The sequence below is a fragment of the Empidonax traillii genome, unplaced genomic scaffold (assembly GCF_003031625.1).
Source record: "Empidonax traillii isolate 1590-97213 ecotype Southwest subspecies unplaced genomic scaffold, ASM303162v1 scaffold188:size807701, whole genome shotgun sequence".
In the NCBI taxonomy this organism is placed as follows: domain Eukaryota; kingdom Metazoa; phylum Chordata; class Aves; order Passeriformes; family Tyrannidae; genus Empidonax; species Empidonax traillii.
In genome coordinates this window covers 232,193-255,198 of record NW_020955381.1, presented here as the reverse complement: position 1 = coordinate 255,198, position 23,006 = coordinate 232,193, and the positions used below count along the sequence as shown (strand labels likewise).

Here is a 23,006-nt window from a genome sequence, read left to right as displayed (position 1 = left end):
CATGAAATGTCCTCTTGGGACTGGGTATTTCAAAACACAATTTCCAATCTGTACCTTTATCCTCGCTCAGCTCTGTGTCTTCTGACGGTGATAGGTTGGCTGCAGCTGAAGGTTTTGTCTCATCTGTAAGAACAAAGGAAAATGAAAGAGAAGTTATTCATTAGACAGCAAACTGATGGACCGCTTCCCTGAAAAAAAAGTGTTGCGCCTTACTGAGGCAAGATATTAGACCTGAATTTCATTTACTGGGCTTCCATCCATTCACTGGCCATTACTGGTCTGATTGTCTTCCCTAAACAAGAGGTAAACTTACATTCCAACACTGCCAGATCAAGTCTATATTTCAATTCCTCACAATACAGAGGGAGAAACAGCTATTGGTTTCACGGCTAGGCTGGTGTTGCTATTTGCTCTGAAATGCCTTTTTTTCATTTAATCCATCTATTTTGAGAGAAAACAATTATGCCATTCTTAACTTTAATCATATCCATGAATCCCATTGAAATCCAAATGATTAAATGCAAATGCTTTCCTGAAAATAGAAGCTTTCATGAATCAGGACTGAAAATTTAGCAAGACCCTAAAAACACGTGGCTTGGAGTTTTTTAATGGTAAAACTAACAGGTAAAACTACTATAGTTAACAGATACAAGTGGTACCTGAATTCAAAAGAATTTTTGAACTTTCACTGTTGCTTTTTCTGGGTAGTTTTTATAGTTCTAAAACCTTTATAAGCTTTTGTTTTCATTTCTAGGCGCTCATTTCTTTCAAAAGACTTGTCTCTGATGATTCTGACAATTTTTATTCCTAATATAGACATCGAGTATATTTAACTACCTTGAAAAAAGAGCTCAGAACCACCTGCCATGTTGTTTCTCCATGTGTTAAGTGTGAAGTTCATTGATGATAGACTGGAGGCCAGACTTTTAAAAAAAACCCACACAGTAATAGCTGAAAATTTTCAGTCTTTTCAGACTATTACTGGCTTTTTCACTAATATAGGTTTCTATATAATGTATTTTTCTCTATAATATCACTATATTTTTCACTATAATAAGAATATATAAATCTTAGTGTAATGGACTGGGGCAAGCATACAGAGTCATTTTTTTTGTCCTACATTTTCTTTCACAGTATCAAGTATATGATTTGTCCCACTCGGATGAAAGTTATCCTTTTTGGTTTAGAAAATACAACTAAGAACTTTAACATTTAATGGCATTGCTCCTAACAGCGATCGTTTTATAGTGTTTAGAAATGTTTTAGGCACACAACCGAGGATGCTGGAAAAACAGGTGATTTTCCAGTGCCAAGAGAGGGCACAGAAGCAGCAACCTCAAAGTTCCTGGTGATGCTTTGTCTCTGCAATGCATAGAGCGGAAAGCAGCAGCGACTCATTAGGTGGATGTAACTAATTCGAGGTAATTGTGCCCCTCTGTTCCTGTCACTATGTCAACCAGGAGGGATAACTGTTAAGCCGAATAATTTTTTTTCCCCCGTAACACCATGTGCCTGTGGCCGAGGAGGTGATTAATGGGCTGTGCGTGGGCACAACGCTATCTTTAGGCTCGTACCTAAAACCACGTTCCTAAACAATGACATTTTCTGGATCCCGGACCTTAAATGTCTGGATCTTTTCTCCGACGCTCTCCATGAGAGTAACGAAACATGACTACCAATGCAAGATAGCACAAGAATGTACCTCATGGCTCTGATAAACCAGCTCTGACAGCTCGTATCGCTACAAGTCGTAACGACGGTTTCGGGAAAAACACAATGCATTTAAGACACCTACAGCAGCAAAGTAATAATTCTGAGAGGTAAGTATTCCTTCACTCTCTTGGGAAAAAAGAAATGCATTTAATTCAAGCTGTTTTGTGAACCAAAATACCGGGGAAATACACACCCCATCAGAGTGACTCTCACTGACAAGCACAGCGGGCTATATTGGGTATCTGTAGATGCTCTAACTGGGTTCAACAGGAACCTCTGCAGCTGCAGCCAGAAGCTCTGGGCAGCATTAGCTCTTAGGTGAGCTGGCAAACGAGCAGTACTTGGTATAGTTAAAAACTAATACTGCTTGGAAAAAGATATCTAGGCCCCAGTCTAGTCAGAGATTCAAAACAGAGTCTCAATTCAGACAGAATAACTCATTCTTCTCCCTGGTCCCCTTTGCCTGTTTAAAATATGACTAGCATGAAAGTGAAAAACCTGGGAAAGGAAATGTGGTTGCCCTCCAGCATTCACAAAACACCACTGCATGCTTATCTTGGGGAGGATAAAGTTTGCTGAGGTCCAGGGCAATCTAGCTTATTCTTTAATGCTGTGTGCCCAGGGCTTCATCTCCCACTGCCTGCCCCACGTGAGGACATACAGAAGAGGTGATAAAGAGGACATGAAACACAGAAGGAGTTGAAGCACGTGTGGACAGCCTCAGATGTCAGCACTCAGTTGCAGAAGAGTGACCTGTGAAGGGCAGGCAGTAAAGCTGCACTTCCACATACACAGTGCCCGATGCACAGGACAAAAAGGAGGAATGAAGGAAGCAAACCAGATAAGTCAGGAATCTAGCCCTTCTAAATTTACCTGCCGTGTTTGCTGACTGGCCTTTTTCAGCTCAATTTCTCCACATATTGAAAACAATCTGAATAAAAAGAAGTTCCAAAGAAAACCATTTCATTCGCCCTGGATTAAGTACGTTTAGGCAACATTATGTACTACAGTGAGAAAAACCCCAACCAAATGAGAAAAGCATTGGGTTACTTGTAATACTACACTAAAAGAAATACTAAAGAGAATATACAGACATCGTGATTGCCACTTTGGCTCTTTTGGTAACCTGATTAATTCTAGCTGTCTCTTGCACTGAACAAAGGTGGGCAGGACAAAAAAAACAATCATAAACAGAAAAGAAAAATAGAAAACTTATTGTGAGCACAGAGTGACACTGTATTTCAACATAATGAGCTCACTATTATTTACAAGCATGTCACCTGCAAAAACCCCTGCTTGTGAACTCTGACATTCACTCGCAGCATAATCAATATCTTTCTGTATGGATTTAAATCTTCATAACTGCTGAGACTTGTGCAGACATTTTTTCGAAACTTGAAAATACCTTCTAAAATCTTCCGAAGTTGAGTTTTCATCAAGAGGAGACTCCTGCCTGCTTCCTTCTTCTCCAAATTTCCTATTCCCCCATTTCTATTCTGTGCAGAGGGGAAAAAATTATTTCTTGCTAGTGAGAAGATTAGCTAGAGGTAGTTCACCTTAAAGGGAGAATGCGGAGCTGGTAAGCTGGAGAGGGAAGTCTGCATTCCTGCACTGCAACACATCCATCCATAATGAATGAAGTTTCGGTCTCTAATGGGAGAATTGCTCAAGACCTGAGCTAATCTGGTGAAAGTGTCCAAACGTTCCCCTTCAATAGCACTCACTAAGGTTATTGTTCACCAAGGTGGATAAAGCCTAAGAGAGGCCTTTAAGGAGCTGGGCACAAACCTGCTTCTCGGCTCCGGGCCTCAGTTTCATCAGTGTTTTGCTTCTCCGCTGTGCCATCACCACCTATTGAGAAAAACACATAAAAATTATTTACAACACATCTTTTTATTGGTAACAGCAGCGGCAATATTAATTGTGTCCAATTCAGCACGAACTGCTAATTTACAGCAAGGCACTGTGATAAAAGAGGAGAGATGTAAAGGTAAACTGAAAACACCTGCCAACAGGACCAGTTCCATTTAAACCAGTCATGTTTTTGTATCTCAGGATGAGGATTATAGATTTTATCTCAATAGGCTCACTGAAAACGATACCAAATAAAGGGATGCTTCCCTAAACACTGTCTGCAATAAATTGTTGCTTGAACTTCACCTATGTATTTTATAAAGTGTTTTTTTCCTGGGATTATTTTCCTCCAGTAACATTTCCACAGGATCCTTGAAGTGGCTGTGTTTCTGACTTGCAAAACTCCCTTGAATGCTTATGGAAGGTAAGAATCACCTGAATTGAATTTTAAAGCAAAAGCCACAATGCCACTTAAAGTATAAAAATGCGTCACAAACGACTGTAAAGAAGGGAGCAAATCAAACCAAAGTTGCTAGAAATGAATGCATTCTTCCTCTTTCTACATTTGCATTCATTCCCAATTTTCTCCCCTATTTCGCATTCATTATCCATTTTCTACCCTCCAGTTGCCTTTTGGAAGGCAGGTACCAAACGGCGGAATGCCACCAGGAACAGTAATACCCTGGGGAACGTCTATGGTTCTCCTAACCTTTGCTTGCCCTGGTGAGAAATACATTAGGAATTCTGTATTTTCAACGATGGAGAAGGCTCTTTTAGCTTCATAGTAATACAAGAGGCTGCAGTGCAGCATGTGGGGTCGGACACGATGGCCACGCTCCCTCCTTTCCAGCACGACGAGAACAGCTGAGTACCAGCCTTAATGAGGCATTTGAAAAAATGACTGCTGAGCACATACACTGGGAGAGAGGAAATTCATTCCCAGGCCTGGAAATAGCTTGATAATGATACACATATTTTTTTGCTGTGATCTTTGGTGGCTCCCGGGTTTTTGTGATTAGAGCTTCTCTAAAGCGACATTGCTGAGGTTCCTCACCTCGCTTTTACTTAGCACATGGAAGCTGATGAAGGGAACAGCACTGGTCCAAATGAGATTATGTGGATGGGAGGAAAACGGAGGGAGCAGACAGCACAGACAGGCAGATGTAAATCTGGTGGCACGCCGCATCCAGCTCGTGTTTAAAGGCTGAGCTATGATGCTTTCCCTCTTTCCAGCAGGCAATTCATCCTGCCATCCAGCAGATGGGACTAGTGGAGAAGTATTTCCAAGGCTGACCCTGCACAAAGCTGCTCCCAGGAGGAGGGGAGATGGAGCAGGAGTTTGACACCCCTCGCCTGAGATGGGGGAGGTGGGCAGGGTGCAGCTGATGGGGACTCAGGCCTCCTGCCCCCCTGCTAACTCTTTGTCCTGATTCTAACCAGCCTTAATGGGTGACTTGCTAGAGTGATTTTTTAGCATATTAGTGAGCTCTAACCTGTAACAAATTGCATTACATGGATGACCAAAATGGCTTGATAAAACCTGCTGGGTTTTTTCTTCCCCTACTTGTAATCAAAAAGTATTATTTTCAAAAGCAGTGTTCTGCCTGCCCACACACAATAGGAGGACGACATGCAAACCAGAAATTTAGCTGTACTAGAAGATGAACTTATCTCTCCCCCTCCCCTTTTCTCTTAAAACACAGGCTTGGCACTCTGCAAGCTATGCAGCAATCAGTTAATAAATAAGAAAAAAAAAATCCTTTTCAGCACCAGGATACGTTTGAAAGGGATAAAGTCACCTACTTTAGGAGCTGCAGAAAGAAAAAGTATGTTCAAGACAATCCTGTAACACAACAGTGCAGCAGCACTGGAAAAATCTTTACCAGTAGGTCAGACCCAAGGAGATTATTGCATCACTGTGAAATGAGCGGTGCCAAAGCATAAAGGATTTAATTATGGTCAAGTGCAACATGTTTCACTCTGTGCAGAAAGACTTTATACTCAGAAAAAGCAGGTCAGGCATAAATGGTAACTACCGATATATCACTGAAAATCATTTCAGCCATTATCTTACTGCATTCACAATGCAAAGCTCTGTTTCCAGATGATACTTGTTTCTACATCCATTATAACAAGAATGAGTATAGCCACGAGTTATTTGACTAAAAACAGGTATTTCAAGAGTTCATTTAGGTTACTGCCAAGGGACTACACCTCTTGTTTAACTCTCTTACTCAGAGGAAACTTTAACTATGAGAGAAAGTTTAAGTGATCATCTGGTTCAGCAGACTATCAGATAAACCACGTTTTTTCAATCCTAAATCTATTATTTCACCGACATTCACTGTTTAAAGCTGGTCTAACAGAACAAAAATTACAGGATTCTCAACATGTTTCCCGTCTAACACTTTATTTTTTCCTTTTGGAAAGAAAAATGTTTAAGACTTTAAGCAGGAACTTCACCTCTTGTACTCTGATCCAGTCCAACCGAGTGACTGGACTGTGACATGAAAATTCATCTCAATGAACACGTACTGAAAGTACATGTTGTGCCTATCAAGTGACTTTGACAGAAATACAGAAGAGGGAATGCTAAAAAATTAAGAGTGGACAAGCGATGCTCAAGTAAGCGATGTGCAGAAGGAAGGGTTAAACTCTGCTTGGCCTGGAGAATCTCTTTATCTCAGGAGAAAGGGAGAAAGCAGAGCACGAAAGCAAACTATAGGGTGGGGAAGTGACTAATCCCAAAGCCTCTGACAAACAGTTTTTTCCACTTTTAAAAAACTCTTCTAATGAGTCTCTTGCTGAGTGTCTTCTATTCTGATGAAGAGTCTTTCTGTAATTATTGCTCTCCATTGGAGCGGGTGTGGAGCAAATGGAAAGGCTTTAAGTAGCACATGCTCAAGGCAAAGAGCTGGAAATATATTTTACAAGAGCAGCAAGCCAATTTTTCCACCATATTTTTATTCACCCCTGGCTCTCCTTTTCTCCAGGCAGAAAAGGCAGAGCCAGTGCATTTCCCTTGAGTCTTCCCCATGACATTATTTATAATAAAAATGTCTTTTCCACTGGATGGCTTCTACAGTATCTGCCATCCTTCTCTTTCTACTGCTGCGGCAATTGGTGATTGCATTTCCTTTAGGTGAAAGCTGTCCTCACAATATCTGCTTTTCTATTATACTGGTAATTGAACAGCAATCTGTCACTCACTCCAAAGGAGATACAGAAAGTGGCGACCGACATGTCGTGTCATTTTAGGCCACCAAATGTAAATGATTCTGAGCCACATCACAAGACATATGGGAACAGCTGTTTCTTTTCCCTTGGCATGAAAGTCAGTTAAAAAAAAAAAAAAAAAAAGCAGGAGATTGAGAATTACAGTAGCGCCGCACAAACAAAATAAGCACATCAGACACTCAAATATACCTACTCCTGGCCATACATTTTGCTTTCTCTTACCAAGCTGATTACCGGCCTGTTAGGTTCTTGCTCTCTCCCCTGGGCATCTTCTTTGAGATCATCAAGAAAATCCACGCCCTTCCCCCTCCCCCAAATGATATATTTGGTAGAAAAGAGGCTAAACAAGGATCAATCAGCACTCTCAGCAAGCTGGCAAAGCAAGTAGCACTTCTAACTCAGCCCAAAAAATGGATACTCCGAGAACGCCTGCCCACTTTCTGTAAAGGAGAGGCATTTAGCAGGCACAGTGAGGTGCCAGCTGCAGCAACAGCCCCCAAATCAAGCAGATAATATGATAGATAATATGTCAGCAGTCAGATGGGAGAGGGTTGGGACATGATTCCCATGAAAGGACAAGGGACACACTCTCAGAGCAGGTTTTAATATTCTTCCCATTTTCTCTGCAACAGCCTGGAGGCATTTGGCTTTTTACATCTTCCATCTTACATCTTTTACATCTTTATTCTTGTGGCAAACATGGGAAGTCAAGAATATTAATAGCCTGCTGGCCTCTTGGCTCTTCCCATTTCGGAGCTGAGTAAGTGCTGGGTTTGCTCATACACCTACTCCTCCTCAGCAGCACCTTTCCTCACAAGCAACTGGCGACACACTTAGAGCCAAGGCTAAAGTCAGTGTCTCAAAAACTGGTGCAAAAAGACTTTTTTTTTTTGGAAGAAAACAGAATTGTAGATAAGGTATTTTTCATTATAAGAGAAGAAATTCTGCGTAATCAGTACAAACCAGTCTATTTCTACCCCTCTAGCACAGAAGCATAGAATATCCTGATTTGGAAGGGATCCACAAGGATCACTGAGTCTAATTCCTGAACATAAATTCTACTACTAATAAAATTGTTGTCACTACTGAGAAAGCTGTACTTGTATCACCAATCATGGTAAGGTTTCTTCAAATGTCCTCCTCCTTCCCAGAGTAGAAACAAAACTGACGGAGCTCCAACACCTCAGGCTCACATCTTTATCTGTGCAGGCACCACATCCTGGAACACCAGGTTTGATCCTGCTACATCCCTGCATGGCTCTGCCATACAAGCCTGGGAGCATCCTCTGGTTCTCTGGGTGGCCAGCAACTGTGGCATCTCTTTATTGGTCTTGCCTGTCCTTCTTTTTTGTATGACAAATGCAAACACAAACCAAGATCTGGTAGACAAAGGATGACAGTTTTGAATTATCTTTTTTACAGCACAAAAATATTGCCATGCTAATCATACTAATGACATGAAGTTCCTTCTTGTATAAGAGGGAAACTAATTAATACGAAAATTAAAAATATAGGCCTTGATCTTACAGCTGTTAAATTCTGCACACAAGTAGATAGGCTGGCATCCGTGAAATTCCTAAAATGTGAGAAGAAAGCACATGTGTATCCATATAGACACTCAAGATTATATAGCCTGCAACTATTTTCAGAATGTTCCAGTGGCAAAATGATATCAGACATAAACCAAGAAGCACATACACACAAAGGCCATTATTGTAGAACTACAAACACATTAAAATGAATCATTAGGGTGGTGGCCTGAGGTTACCGAACACTTTCAGTTTGCATTTTAATTTCTTTTAATTAAATTATGATTTAGGTCAGTTTTAATCACTACTTGTATATAACCCCTCTGGGGTAAATTTTAAGAAGGGTTAGTAACGAGTTATCTGCAGTAATTGTTTAATGGAGTTATGAGACTTCTTCCCTCAGTGCTGCTTCAACAATTCACCTCATTGCAGACGCAGCCCTGTGAGTGCACCCAGCCCAGCCAAGCTGTCAGCCCAATAAATAACAGGGTTTCATTTCCATGCAGCATTTTGTCCAGGAGTGTGGGAAAAGAATGACAAAAACGTAGCTTGAGCGGATTATCTCAGAAGCTAAAAATAGCACTATTGTATTTCACCTATTTAACGTCCCGAGAAATACAGGAGTGTCAGCTAAAGCCCCACTGAAGTCACCAGGCGTGCTCCCCTTTGCCTCACTCCTCAGTGGGTCACACACCAGGCAAGTAACTTGGCTTTGCTATGCCTTTCCTGGCTAAGGAAGAACAAGGGGACAACAGCTACAGCACAAATTAGGTGCCTGGAAGACAGGAGCACTCTGAATTGCCCCAACTCACTTCACACCTACACTGGTGGGAACGCTGTGTTTGACTGGCTTTTCACTGGGTGCAATTCTCCATCGACTCAGGCTGTGCAATACGGGTGCCAGGGAGGGGACATCAAACATTTCATTGCCAAAGATGCTGAGCGTTGCTATTCCTGTGACTGTTTAAAACATTATGAAGGCAGACATCTCCTGGAAGCTCGAGGTGACTAACATAACCAGAAAATGGATGGACATCACACTCTAGATGTCATAGGCAGCCCGTGCAGGGGACAAAGATAGAATCGGCATTTTGATGCAAAAAAAATGCACACACTGTGCTGCACAGGTATTATCACTGTTACCACAGCATATAAAAGGGGACAGAAATCACTCATGTGAGTTGATGCATGCTCAAGAGCAGGCTGAGGCAGGGCTCAGAGCACCATGGAGGAACCCTGACTCCTGGCCCTACAGTCAGTCCTATCCAAGAGACAGGGAAAGAAAGGGACCCCTTGCGTGAAGGTCACAATACAATCACAAATGTTATCATTACTATATCAATTTACTCTTTGTTCTTTCCTGGTGTGCCTAAGGACTGACTAACTGCACACCACAAAGGACAGCCACACAGCTTCTTTTCCAAGCTGTCAAAATAAAACATGAGACCAATTACAATTTTTCACAAATTGAGGAAACAGACAGAGAAGCCACAGAGGAGAACACACTCATTAAAAACAGCATAAAATGCGAACAAAACCGTGGACTATTCTTCACCAGTGTTTTAGAATGAAGGGACCAGACCTGTCTCCTGCACTGGACCTGAACAATTGTTATGGTTCACTGTTATTCACATCATGCTTAGAAATGAGCAATGAATTCCTTGACAGATGAGGCCCCTGCAGGTACGCCGGTGTGTGTCACCGTGTAGAATTCTCCTCTGACAACACTGCATTAGTCACTTTAGTAACTTAGTATTTTTCACCTTAGCTCATCTCAGGAGAAAGAAAATCTGCTCCAGAGCATCCAGGGCAAAACCAGGAACTGGAACTGTTTGCCTGGTGCGGTTACACAGACGTACATTCGGTCGCTAAAAGAAACCCAAATGAGTAAATGGCCAACACAACAGGACTGCACATCAACTGTGGAGGCCAAAATGAGCTGCATTTCCCAAGTCATCTTGTGTAGCCACTGCATGGCAATTTAATGGAACAGCGGAAACCACTTCAGTGATGAAAAGAATCTTCTAAGAAGTGTTTGCTCAGAGAGCAAATACAACTCAAAATACAGATAACATCCTGTTCTACCCCTGGCTAAGTGGAAGGTGATCACCCAATATTCTGAAAGCTGTAATCAGTCAAGACAGATGGTGGACTTCAAAACAGAAGTGAAAAGAGAAGCTATCAAGCACAGTGGAATGGAGGTTAATAGCCACCCTTTAAATATAACCCATCTGCATTAAGGTGAAACGTTTCACAGACGTGTTTGATACACATGCTTCCCAGGGAACTTCTTCTGTAGTACTTTATCTTCATTTAACATTTTATTTAAGGATTAGGTCTGGTGGCAAAAAGAAGACAGCAACTTCTAAGCTATCTTAATAAGAAGGAGCACTTTTAAGGCTGAATAAGTGACTGTGTGTTTTTTGAAGTATAATTACGTGTCTGGATGTTCATTTTTAGTAGATTATGAGTGGAGCAGAAATTCACAGAAGAATATGACTGCCCTGTGGGATGCAAAGAAGGAATGTAGCTACAATTTATCATTTGATAAAAGGCCTGTTTCCTATAAACTGCAGAACATTTTAAAGCTAACCAGAAGTTGAAGCTAGTTAATATTAATTCATACCTTAAAGAGAGAGACAATCAGGCCTGCACAGTGTTGGAAGGGCCTAAGAGAAGATGCTTTGTACATCCCTGTGTAATGGCAACACAGAGCAGCTGCTGTACACATCCCCCTGGCCCCAGAAAGAATGGAGCCCACATCAGAGGAATGCAGCATAAACCAAGTGCTGTGGACTCTGGTGGTGGGTGCACACACTATATCCCTTCCTGTGAAGCTAGGGAGTGAGCAGCACAGCTGCAAAATCCATGGTCTATAAAGGAGAAGCAGGAAGGGGAAGACTTGTGTTAATCTCACAATTCAAGGACTAAGCCTGAGCCTTACACACTGAGTTTTATTTTCTAGTCCCAAAACTATGCATTTTTTATCACCGCACAAAAACATTTCTGGGAGGAGAGATGAGGAGCCAGGGTGTCTCCCCCTCAGTGAGCATCCTACTGAATCGCTCTGACCTGCTGGACCAATGAGTTGTCGAGATGAGATGCAGTTCTATTTCACCTCATTTCTGCTGTGTATTCCAATCACCAGACTGCCATCTCTCTTGGACAGAGCATCCACCAAGTCAGGCAGGTGCCTGCCAGTGAGCCTGGACTCCTGACACTGCCAAGCAACATTTCAGACATGTGATGTTACCCTTGAAAGACAAGAGCACAAAGTGTGATGACCCCATCAGGCGAAGGAACCAACTCTATCAACTCTCTAAAGGTGATTTGTGTTCATTCTGACCTTCCTGGCTTGGCTTATCCATCAAACTTTTCTCCTTCCAACCAAGTGAATGGAAAGCAGACAAAATTCATCCTGGATGAACAGCTCCAACAGTCCAGCTCCTCACACAGACACTGAGCCTCAGCACAGGTGATCACGGGAGACCAACAGCCTATCAATCTATCAGGAGGAATCTGGGCAATGATATGGGGAACAGCATATGAGAAAAGCTGCAGCAAGACAACTTGCAGAGCTCTAGTTCTGTCTTCACATCCCTTGAAGGAGGGCTAGGAGGGTCCTGACCTCAGGAGGGTTTTGCTGCATGTAGTGATAATTTTTATGCTGGAGGAGGAGAAAGATCAGGCATCTGTGCTGCTGTTACCAGATGTATTACCTATCTTTGACACAATACTGACCCCCCACAGACCATGGTGCGAATGGATGGGGTAGCTCTTGGGCAGGCACCATTTTGTACCTGAGAAATCCCATAAAAAAGGAAAGGCCAAACAGTTTTGCTTATCCCACTATTGAGAAAATCTACTGCACACCCCACGCTGCTCACTACATACGGGAGGACATGTGGGGGTGGCAGGTAAGAGAAACAAGGAACATTTTAAATTTCTGTTTCGTCAGGCTTTTGCAAAAATGGTTTGCTTTTGCTTGGTGACAACAAATAGGATGAGAATGGGCGACCTGTGGCATTTGTGCCAACTCGTGGCTGCTACGCTGTGACAAGCATTGCCATTTTGTCTGTGTAACTATTTTAGGATTGTGCTGTGGAGCCACTGAAGTGAGACGTGCTCAGTTTTGTTTAGTGCCAAACACATCTTGCTCACCTGAGACTTTAAAATCACTCAATCACCGAACACACCTGACCGAGGGAAAGGCAAAATTATCTCTGGCTGCTTTTACTCTCCCAGGATGCAGGAAAGGGGAGGGAGGGGAAAAAAAAAAAAAAAGAAAATTACACTGCGTGTTTGCACATGTCAAACCCGAAATGCTGCAGGGAACCTGGGAGTAAAGGATGTTTCTCCAAGTATCCAGTCTATCCATTTCCCCAGACAGTATCCCTACGATGAAAAACTACCGAATACAGCCATTGACATGAGAATCTGCTGTGCAGTTCACACTTGCTTTTCTCTATCAACAGTCTGGAGGCAGAGAACAATCTATCTAATAGCATAATAACAGACACCATTAATACTTTAGAGGTTCAATATAAAATTGCTTTCATTAGCATGTCAAGTGTTTATTTTAGCTTACTGCAAAACAAGCTCCTTTCATAGAGCCACTTACTCAACTTTCCTTGATTGCAAAGAGGGTAATAATGAAGGAATCTACTTTCCCTGATCTTCTGTGGAGGTTTGTACATGCACTGAAAAGATATTGCTCTATTACCTCTAGCCAATGAACCAGCTTGGCATGCTACAGAAAAATATTACAGCAGAAATATTACTGAACTCAGTGGAATAGGTTTTAGAGACTGCCACGAGGGCAGGCACGAGGCTGGTAAAATTGCAAGTTGTATTCCCATCTTCAGTCTAAAAGGACACTGACAACCAAGTAGAGGAAAATATATTGAGTTCTGCCCGTGCCTCAGCGTATATTTGTTAAATATTTTATTGCTAGTCATGTTACCAAGGGGAAAATAATATCTTATGTTAAATGCAAGTATCTTTGGACTTGCTTTTATTGCTAAAAGCTATGGGTTGGGTTTTTGTGGGGTTTTTTTTGTTTCCTTGGTTGTTTTTTTTGTTTAATGTGGTTTTTCAGTTTTATGATTTTGGGTGGATTTTTCTTTTTTGTTTTCTTTTTTTAAACTTGGGGTACCTAAAGCATGTGAACCATCTCGAAGTCAAAACACACTGAACCATAAAGCACTTCAGTTTTCCTATGAGGGCAATTCAACCAAGCTGACCTCAGGAAGAGTCTGGCTTTATTGTGTTTTATTTGAGACTGTTTATACGCATTAGCTTTTCAGTTATTCTTTTAAAAATAAAAAGAAAATGAAACAGGAGAACAAGGCAGCTTTTTGGAAGTGAAGACAAACTCCTACCTAAATAAAATTACTCTGACACGTAGCTGTGGTTCACATCACATAGCTGAAGTTTTCATAATCTCCAAGGTTCCTCATTAAAAGTTCTTTTAATTACTCAAAACCAACAGCTAATAATTAAACCAGGAGGAACTAAATCCTCTTCTCAGACAAATGTGTGCAAATCCCATTTACTTCAATGGAAATGGCTCACAGGTGTGATACATTAGACTCCAGCCACTCGGCAACTTTATAGGAATTCAGCGTCTGGAGCCCAACTGCTTGTCTCCTCTTCCAGAGGCACAGGTAATACCACAGAAATCCAATCCAGGTTTCTCCCCAGGCCCCTCAGCAAACACTTTAATTACCTATGTTTCCCACATCACAACAACTCTCAAGTCTAAATTTAGACTTTCAATCCTAAACATTACAGGTCTGGTTCCTGCCTAAGGAGATGAGGGCCCCGTCACCAGCTAGATTAAATCCTGCAGCAGTGATTATGTTTTACAGACCTCAATTCTGCATCAGCAAAATCTACCGCATGGCATCAAACTCAAGGAGTTCAGGCATTTTACAGCTCGAGGGTAATGCAATCATTCCCTTGCCATACTATTTACTTCGCCCTTCCAGTGCATTTATTTGTGCTCCACAAAGTGAACTGTAGGTCGCCAGGAAACATGGACAGGCACAGGAAAATAGAAAACTGTATCTAGTGAGCCACAGAAATAGTGAAACAGCATCAGTAAATTTTCAAATGGAAGGAAAACCTGACATTTTTGCAAAACTTTTCCTCTTCCTGTTGTTTTGGGTTTGTTTTTTTTTTTTTTTTTTTTTTTTTTAAAAGAAGCTGATACAATGAAAAGTTTTAACCACACTCCATGTAAGAACATATCATAAAACTATTATTGTTTCGCCTGTTTAGGAATATTGAAAGTGACACCATGATCCCACCCGCTGGTTAGCCTGCATACAAATGGACATGTGGTTTGTCATCGCTGAATTCTCTAATCCAAACATAAAATTGGTATTTCAATATCATCTGGGTTCAGTGCAGCATGAAAGGAAAGACGCACAGGCGGGATGAAATTTCTTGGGTCCCCCACACCTTCCAGGCGATGACAGCTATTGCTTTAAGTACTTGCCATTAACAACCAGTCACAATGTTAGTGACAGGATGTTACTAGCAGTTACTTAAAGTGATAGATGTTAACATTTTTCTGCTCTTTATGACTCACACTATACCCCAGTCAGAATATTTTAGGAGCTGAGCACACGGCGCTGGGTCAAAATGCTGAAGATTGTGGAGCCACTGGTTGAGGTGCAGAATGAGATGTGTCATTTGAGGAACATTAGGTCAAAGAGAATCCATGATAAGGAACTGTCATGGATTAAAGATTAAGGCTCATCCCTTTAACTGTTCCACAGAAGGGGAATTTCTTCCGCACTGGGGAGTTTTGCACTCCCATATATCTGAGAGCAACGTGAAACTGTGCACTCTGAACACAAGTCTTTGATGTTAACATCTTTTAACAACTCTACCAATGAGATACAGATTAAGAAAAGATACTTTGATCCAATTTTAGAACAACACAGACCACATTTACCTCCCTACACATGGTCAAGCTGCCCTGTGAAGACTCAAGTGCAGGAAGTACTCTTAGAGGACACTACAACAGGCATAATGTTAAGCACCTGTGACTTCTGACCATGGATAGATGTACTACACTGCATAAGGTCTAGAGACATAAACGCTACATGAAGGAAAAGGATACAGCAAAAATTTCTTGCGGGAAAAGAAAGCTGTGTTTTGAAGCAGCTGACCAACTTAACCAACCAGACCTGATCCAAGCCCTGCACAACACGCACTACATTTGGTTTTATTAATTACATGAAGTCAGAACAGGTTAGAGACAAAACAGCAGCAATTTATCAAGATGTATCAGCAGTCCCATCACATAAAAACAGCATTTATAACTGTGAATCTTCCTTGGGATGAAATATACTTCAGGAGACTTATAATCTCATGATCTGGGCCAAAAAGAACTTTCTAAGTGCGTGCAAACAGCATTAATAACCGAAAGTTTTCCAGTTCTTTCCCAAGAATTCAAAGTAAACTTTTCCAAATGCGAAACTGATTAATAGCTCCGAAAAGCTGTCAGACCACCTACCTTCAGCATCATCCTGCAGGTCCTTAGGCTGCTCTGCTTTGCTCTTTGTGGGAGATGGAGTTTGGCCTTTTTGTTCCAATCCTTATTTAAACATAAAAATTATAAATTTATGTATATTATTTTGAAACTGTTTTACTGTATCAGAAATTATCATGTGTGCTACCACAACCATAAGCACATTTTATCTCAGCACTCCACTCAGTACCCAATGCCTATCTTTCTTTACTAAAATTAATTACTTCATCCTCTGTTATAAAAGTCATAATAGGTATCTTTCAGCTTGGACTGGACTTTCACATGACAGCAGTGAAGAAAGCTCACACTGAAATAACACACTCCTTCACAAGCTCTTAATCTCTTCAGAAACACTAAAGAAATAATCTTGTAATTCGTAGTTCTAAACATAATATTTATTCTACTGCATTATGGAACCATGGAGAAACAATCTGAACAAAATGGTTTTTCCCTCTCAGCTCAATTCTCCACTCACAGTTGTAACACAGTAACAAATGAATATTGACTGAAATTAGTAACGAAATGAAAGGTAGGGAAGCAAGTTTGATAGTGAAGTAAAGTTAGGGAAATGAAAGCTTTACAAGATAGAAATGTTCTGGCTGAAAAAAAATTCATTCCAGCCTTTCAGCCAGTAAGCAACATGAAGATGGAGGAAAAGGAGTAAAACAAGTAACTGAGGCACAGTCAAGCGTGAGATCTCCCTTATTTTAGGAACTGAAGTTCACAGTGTTTAATATCAGGTGATTCAACTTTAAAAGCTATGAACCTTTTCTGCAACATTTTCAAAATATCTTGTCATCTTAACATAAAGGATAAAATTACTTTTTGTTTGCTATGATACACCTTGAGGCACAAACTGGTAGCACAGAAAAAGCCTGTTAGTATAAAAGAGGCCAAGCTGGAAATCAAGAATAAAAGGTATTCATAAATTAAGACGTTTAACGAAAGCAGGTTCCCTAATTAAAACATTCTTCAAACATCATTGCTTAACCACGAAAGCAGTGACTGGCAGACAATTAAAACTCAATTCATTGCACCTACTGAATGCATTCAACCGCGACGGGAAAATGACTTTCTGTCAAACCTTCTGATTCGCTGTGGCCAAAAGAAAACATAGTTTTGAGCGTGATGGAAAGAAACCCTGACCACTTGTAACTGGGAAATTTAGGAAGATGTGACCTCACTTGATTCACCCTTATTGCAGCACCATGAGAAAATATGAATTATGGTATTACTTCAAACTGATGGGCTAATTAACAACTGAGAAAAAACTATCTACGTGTGTATTATATATTGCTTAAGTGTTCTGAAAACTCCCAGGGTCTCTTCTGCTGTCATACACAGCCCACTCAATCATCTACTCTTTATCTTGGAGTTTCTTAACAGACATTTTGGCCACCAGATACCTCATAAAGAACTCTGCTCTGCTAAGAGCTGTAGATTCTCCCCTTTTTATCTTCTACCCTTCCACAACTACATATATCTAGAACCAAAGTGCTGAAAGTTTCAGAACAGGAAGTATGAAAGTAGTAAGTGAGGATGTGGAAAGGGAACTTGCAGGGTCAAGAGGCAGTTGGACTCGGTGATCCTTTTAGGTCCTTTCCAAATCAGGATATTCTACGATTCTATGAACACTGTGTTCATACAAGAGACAAAAACAGAGTGAATCACTGGCTTTGCATGGAGCCCAGGGAAGAAAGAAACATTGTCTGCCTGCCCTCCTGGCAAACTGGTTATTCTGTACTTAAGAGCAAAAAACCCAGAAAAACTATGGATTAGGAAGGTGGCAGGGCAGCTCAAAATGTCAACAAAAAATCCAAAATGGAGATCTGTATGTGAGTACCTAAATTCCATCCCACTTGCTTAATTTTAAGTAATGGGTATTATGCAAAAAAAAACCCAAAAAACAAAACAAACAAACAAACAACAACAAAAAACCCCCAAACCAACAGAAGACCGAAGTGAACACTGGTCTTACAAATTTCTATTAGAACGGAATTTCTCTTTCTTTCTAGATCTCCATTCAGCTCACGGAATGAATTTACCCTTAGCAATTGGTAAATAAAGCCAGTTACTGCAGAGCAGAACAAGCTTTGAGGTTTGGCTTGGTACCAGGTGGTAGAGTGTTCCTGACAGCACCTAATACAGGACGTGTCATGCCTCATGTCATCATGTTTGCTCACCTGAATTTGAAATTCAAACGCAGTATTCTGAGGAAAACAAGAGTTTTCAAGTGCTAAGAGGAATTTCTTTCTGGAGTGGTGAGAATGTAAGAGTAACCACTGGAAATGCCACGGGGAAAAATACAGGCAAAAACTGCCAAATAAAGACAGGTTTTGTCAACCCTTTAAGGGGGTTACTCCGGAGTAATGCTGATAGAGGCCAACAAGAATTTCAATACAAAAGAGAGATTCTGAAAATAACCAGACTTGTAAAGACTGATTCCTGCCACCACTCTCTTTTAAAAAATAGTTTGAGTATTTATAGTGGACCATACCAACATAACAGCTTCTTTGGTTCCAACGCCACCCTGAACTTCCTGCTACATTCTCTCTTTTGGTTGAGAATGGTTCACACCAGGGGACTGAATCAATAGAAATGCTTCAATCAACACTTGCCCCTCTAGTGATGAATTTTATCATCCAGCCAATCTGTGAAGCTTCCTCCAGTCCCACATGTCAAATGTCAATCAAGTTTAAGTGCAAATGTCCAGCCTGGTCTTTCAGGACTACCTGAATACATTAGATAATATAACCAACATCTTAATTGACAGCACAAAGGAGGAGAGGGAGGAGGGCACGCATTCAGAGAAGTCAGAACTGTTACTATCTCAAAAGCAATGATCTTTTTGCACTCTATAAAGAACCTTCAAAATGCTCACAAAAGGATGTAAAGGCAGCATCTCAGGAGAACAAGATTTCAATCACAATTTCGCTTCTTTTTAGCAGATATCCCTCACTGCAGGGACAGAAAAGGATTTGTGTGGGCTTCAAAATAAAATCTTTTTATCATGCTCAAAATACAACTCTTAACCCTTTCAGCTCTCCAGGAGTATGTATGCCCTTCATAACAGTTAGCCAAATATTACAGCATTTTGCCTGCAATTTCTGTTTAAAAAGAGCCCACCTAGATAGGTGCCTGAACTGATCATATTTAAAAGTTTTTCTAATTGTGATCACTTGTGCAAAAAGGTTTCTGAGCTCTACCACTGAGAGAAATGTTTCTTCTTTATAGGCTAATTCAGAGTGCCAACAAGTCACTTAAATCTCAGAGTCTGTCTCCAAGTAACCTATTCCCAAAATCCCTCACAACTTGCAAATTTGCCTGGTTGCAAGTGATTGCTATTTTCATCTCAGGAAAATGAAGAGTATTCCTCCAAAAAGCCAATATCCAGGTGTAAGAGTGTGCACACAGTGGAACAAACAAAGAAATTCTGTATTTATACAGCCTGAATATAACAGGGCTTCCCTCATTAGTGTGAATGAGATCCTTTCTCTTGCTGTTCTAGCTGGCTGTGGCTTGTAAGTAATCATAGGTGGCTAATTAGGATGCTCAGGATAGAAACAGGATAACCAGCAGGGCATTTATTAGGAACAACTATCTGATGGGAAATGACAGTAGTGTGGCAACAGACATACAGCTGAGGTCAAAAGGTTTTTGGTACCTGGCAGAGAGTGAAGCTGAACAGGTTGAGGAAGAAAACAGATTGGGAACTGAAATTCTCTCCTGCGTGGTTATTTTTTTCATTAATCTTTATTTTTTTAACAGTAAGAATGTTAACTGATGTCAGTGTATAATAATGTGATACTACTGCGTAAGAATCTCCTAAGTAGCACATGCTTCTGTAATTTCCCCATGCAATCACTGTAATTCTGGCAGTATTAGGGTTTATTTCACATGCTTCTGGGCATGGATATGTGAATGTATGGGTATAAAAATGAAGTCCTTCAGAAGTTAAAGTTTAGAATAATCTCCTCCTAATAGAGCTTAAAACATTAAGCATTGTGACTCTGCAGTGTTAAATCACTGAAGATAAAGGCAGACAAGATTACTGGGTCATCTGGTCCTTCTCTAGGCTTATGCAGGAAATCATTTACAAAAGAAAGCTGAGATGCAGAACTGCACAGGTCTGTACCCACTATTACTATATCTGCCCTTTTGACTCAAACCATTCTAACAGCAACTGCATGACATATGATAACGTTAGAGCACTTTGAATTAAATGGTGCCATTAAGTCAGCAGCTGCTCCAAGACACAGCAACCAGAATAACAGACTGATGGGTTAAAATCCCATGAGTCAAACGCTACTAAAAGAGTGGTATATTTAAAGAGTGTGTATATTTAAAAAGACTGGATTATTTTTATTTTTAAATGTTTTTCTTATTCTACTACGTCCAATATATGCAGTGACGTTATGTGATTAACTTGCTAAAATGATCATTTGTGCTTGTTGATTTTATAGCATTAATGTAGATATTAATGGATATTATCTGGCAGATGTAATTAGGATATTACCTTATTTATTTTTAAGAGGAATCGTAGAAAGAAAGGCCTTTCTGTGTGTAATGAGATATATGCTCTTCAGGGTGGTAGAAACACAAGACAGATTACTTTCATAATGCATCTATCACTCAATAACACACACATTTGGTCATCTGTTATTCCTTACTCCCAGTTAATTCTCTATTCCTAAGGCTTAATCTGGTGTGCACTGAAGCCAATGGACATATTCCCACTGCCTTCAGCTGTCACCAAACCAAGATCAGGTTCTTCCCCTCTAATTCTTGCCACTAGGTTTAAAACCAGGACTGATTTGTAACCTCCACCTCATCGTCCTACTACGTTCTCCAAAGGGTTTGTGACCCCGTGTTTCTCCATGATTTCCCTGGGTTTAATATTGGCTCTCAGAAACTCCCAGACAAAAGGAAGTTGGAGGCACAGGAATTTAGGTAAGATTTAGAAGATTTCAATCTCTGCCAGAGGTCCTCCACATGTGCGTATTCTGCAACACGTGCTCTCCAGGAATCAAACACTTCTTTTTCATTGTAAGCACAAGAATTGGAGGAAAAACCCCAAAGCAGATTGGGTATGGGCAGCTCAAAAAACCAGGGTCATCAATACTGGTGCCAACTGCTGACTCCATCTGCTGCAGTCATGACCCATGAAGTCAAGTGGAATGAAGAATGATTATTCAATTAATATCTTGAAGTGGTGACTAGAAGTTACTACTCTATTTTCCCCTTTGAACAGTAAAAAGTAGATATCCTTCAAACCGCTAAAAATCTGAGTATAAAAATGAGAAGTCCCCTCAATGCAGAAATTATGCGTATATTCATAGTACCAGTAAACACATCCTATAATCATTAAAAAGGCCATACAGAAATAGGTCAAAACGGAACAACTTTTGTATATCTGCCACAGTACTGGAGCAGATATACAAAAGATACTTATTTTTAGCCATGTAGGCATTGATTGCTGACAGCCAATGCACTGATTACCAAAATGTAACCAACTGATAAAGAAACAACCAAGGATGTGCTGACAAAGCTCACAGCAGACCTGTGAGGACAGTTTTGATCTCATCTATCTCATACACACAAAGAAAGAGACAAGTAGGAAAATATCTTCCTCAAATGACTTAATTCAGTGGTAATTTCCCAGAGTGGCTATGTAGTTTTCATCTAAATTAATGAAGCTGTGAAGGATACAAGGCAAAAAGAAGAGACTGGCTAATAATGGAATTGGACTTCCTTTTAATTCTAATTTAAAATGCTTTTTAAAAAAAAAAAATTCCCACCAATGTAATTTGCATAATCTCCATAAACACAAGAAGGCAAAAATGCAAAATAAACTCACTTAAAAAAGTATACATGCCATGATAACTATAAAAAATGTATTTGGAAATGTTAGATGAAGGCTGAAAATGTAACTGGAGGATTATCTTTGGCAAATGTTTGCTGTATAAGGACGGCCTTCATTTTTCTACTTTTATGTATGTACGTACAACTATATCAATTACATTAATTGTATTAAAATTTCTAAAAGTTCCTATCCAGTAATCTCGACACCAAAAAGTAATTATAATTATATGTAATAAAATCAACAGGCCAGAACAGCCATAAAAGAATGTGCTAATCCATCAGCATAACATGTATCTATCCATGTATATCCGTGTTTTCACATCTATGCATATGCACCATTCTTCAAGTATTTCTAATTTCTAAGCTAATTAACTGGTTGCATAAATCATCATAATCCATTTGTCTTTAGGACAATCTTGCCAGTAAAAGCAGCCAGCACACTGCTTCTAAAGCTTTTACCTCTGTTTTCTGGCTGGTGTATCTCTGCCTTTCTCCGTGTGGTTCTCCTTTCTGATCCCATATTTTTTTTTCATAAAGAGAACTGGATGTTCCTGCACAGTCACTGGGCTATGATGGGATCAGTGTCATGGAGACCTAGGGGGATGGTGCAGATGCCTGGTGCTGTCAAGGATGGGTACTAGCTGGTTTGGAAGGAGAGGCAGAGGAGCACAGGGAGCCATGCTGCACACAAAAGTGTTCAGAAATCCATATGGAACAGAAGATGGTCACCGAGAAGCTCTAGGTGAGGTCAGCAGAGAAAGGAACACAGTGTGCTGTGGTGGAAGACTGTTACAAAAAGCCTGATCAAGGAGATGAAGTGGATAAAACTCTCTAGAAAAAAACTAGCAGAAGTTATCTGAATGGAAGTTTCTGTCCTTATGGGAGTTACCTAATCCTCTGCCGTCTCCTCTTCCTGTTCCTCGGCCCTTTCTTCCCCTTATACCTAACAATCATTTCCATTTCAAGTCTCTCTATATCCACAAACCTTGAAGATTAACACTTGTTTTATACAAGCAAACTAGAAGGATCAGGAAAAAAAACCCTCTGAAATATTGTCCCACCAAGTTCAATGTATTTAAGAGTTTGTGGGAGAGTTTTCCTACTGTTCCCATTGCAAACAAGAGATGGCCACTAATCAGAACGGTAAATGGCTCAAGAATCACTCTATTCACACCTTTTTACAGACAAAGAGATCGAAGAATTGTAATTATTTCCCATTCATGTTCAAACTAGATACTGATACAAAGCAACCCAGAGGCTCATAACAG

General features: G+C 40.4%; 1 protein-coding gene across 1 annotated transcript in view; it reads right to left on the bottom strand.

The window, feature by feature from the left end:
- The window catches only part of LOC114058799 (ADP-ribose glycohydrolase MACROD2-like), a 152,332-nt gene that overhangs the window by 52,694 nt on the left and 76,632 nt on the right, over nucleotides 1-23,006 (bottom strand). The window contains exons 4-6 of the mRNA XM_027886506.1: nucleotides 15,862-15,942; nucleotides 3,502-3,567; nucleotides 55-123 (exon numbers count right to left, since the gene is read on the bottom strand). Coding sequence (XP_027742307.1) covers nucleotides 55-123; nucleotides 3,502-3,567; nucleotides 15,862-15,942 — 216 coding nt within the window. The remainder of the gene's footprint in view (nucleotides 1-54; nucleotides 124-3,501; nucleotides 3,568-15,861; nucleotides 15,943-23,006) is intronic.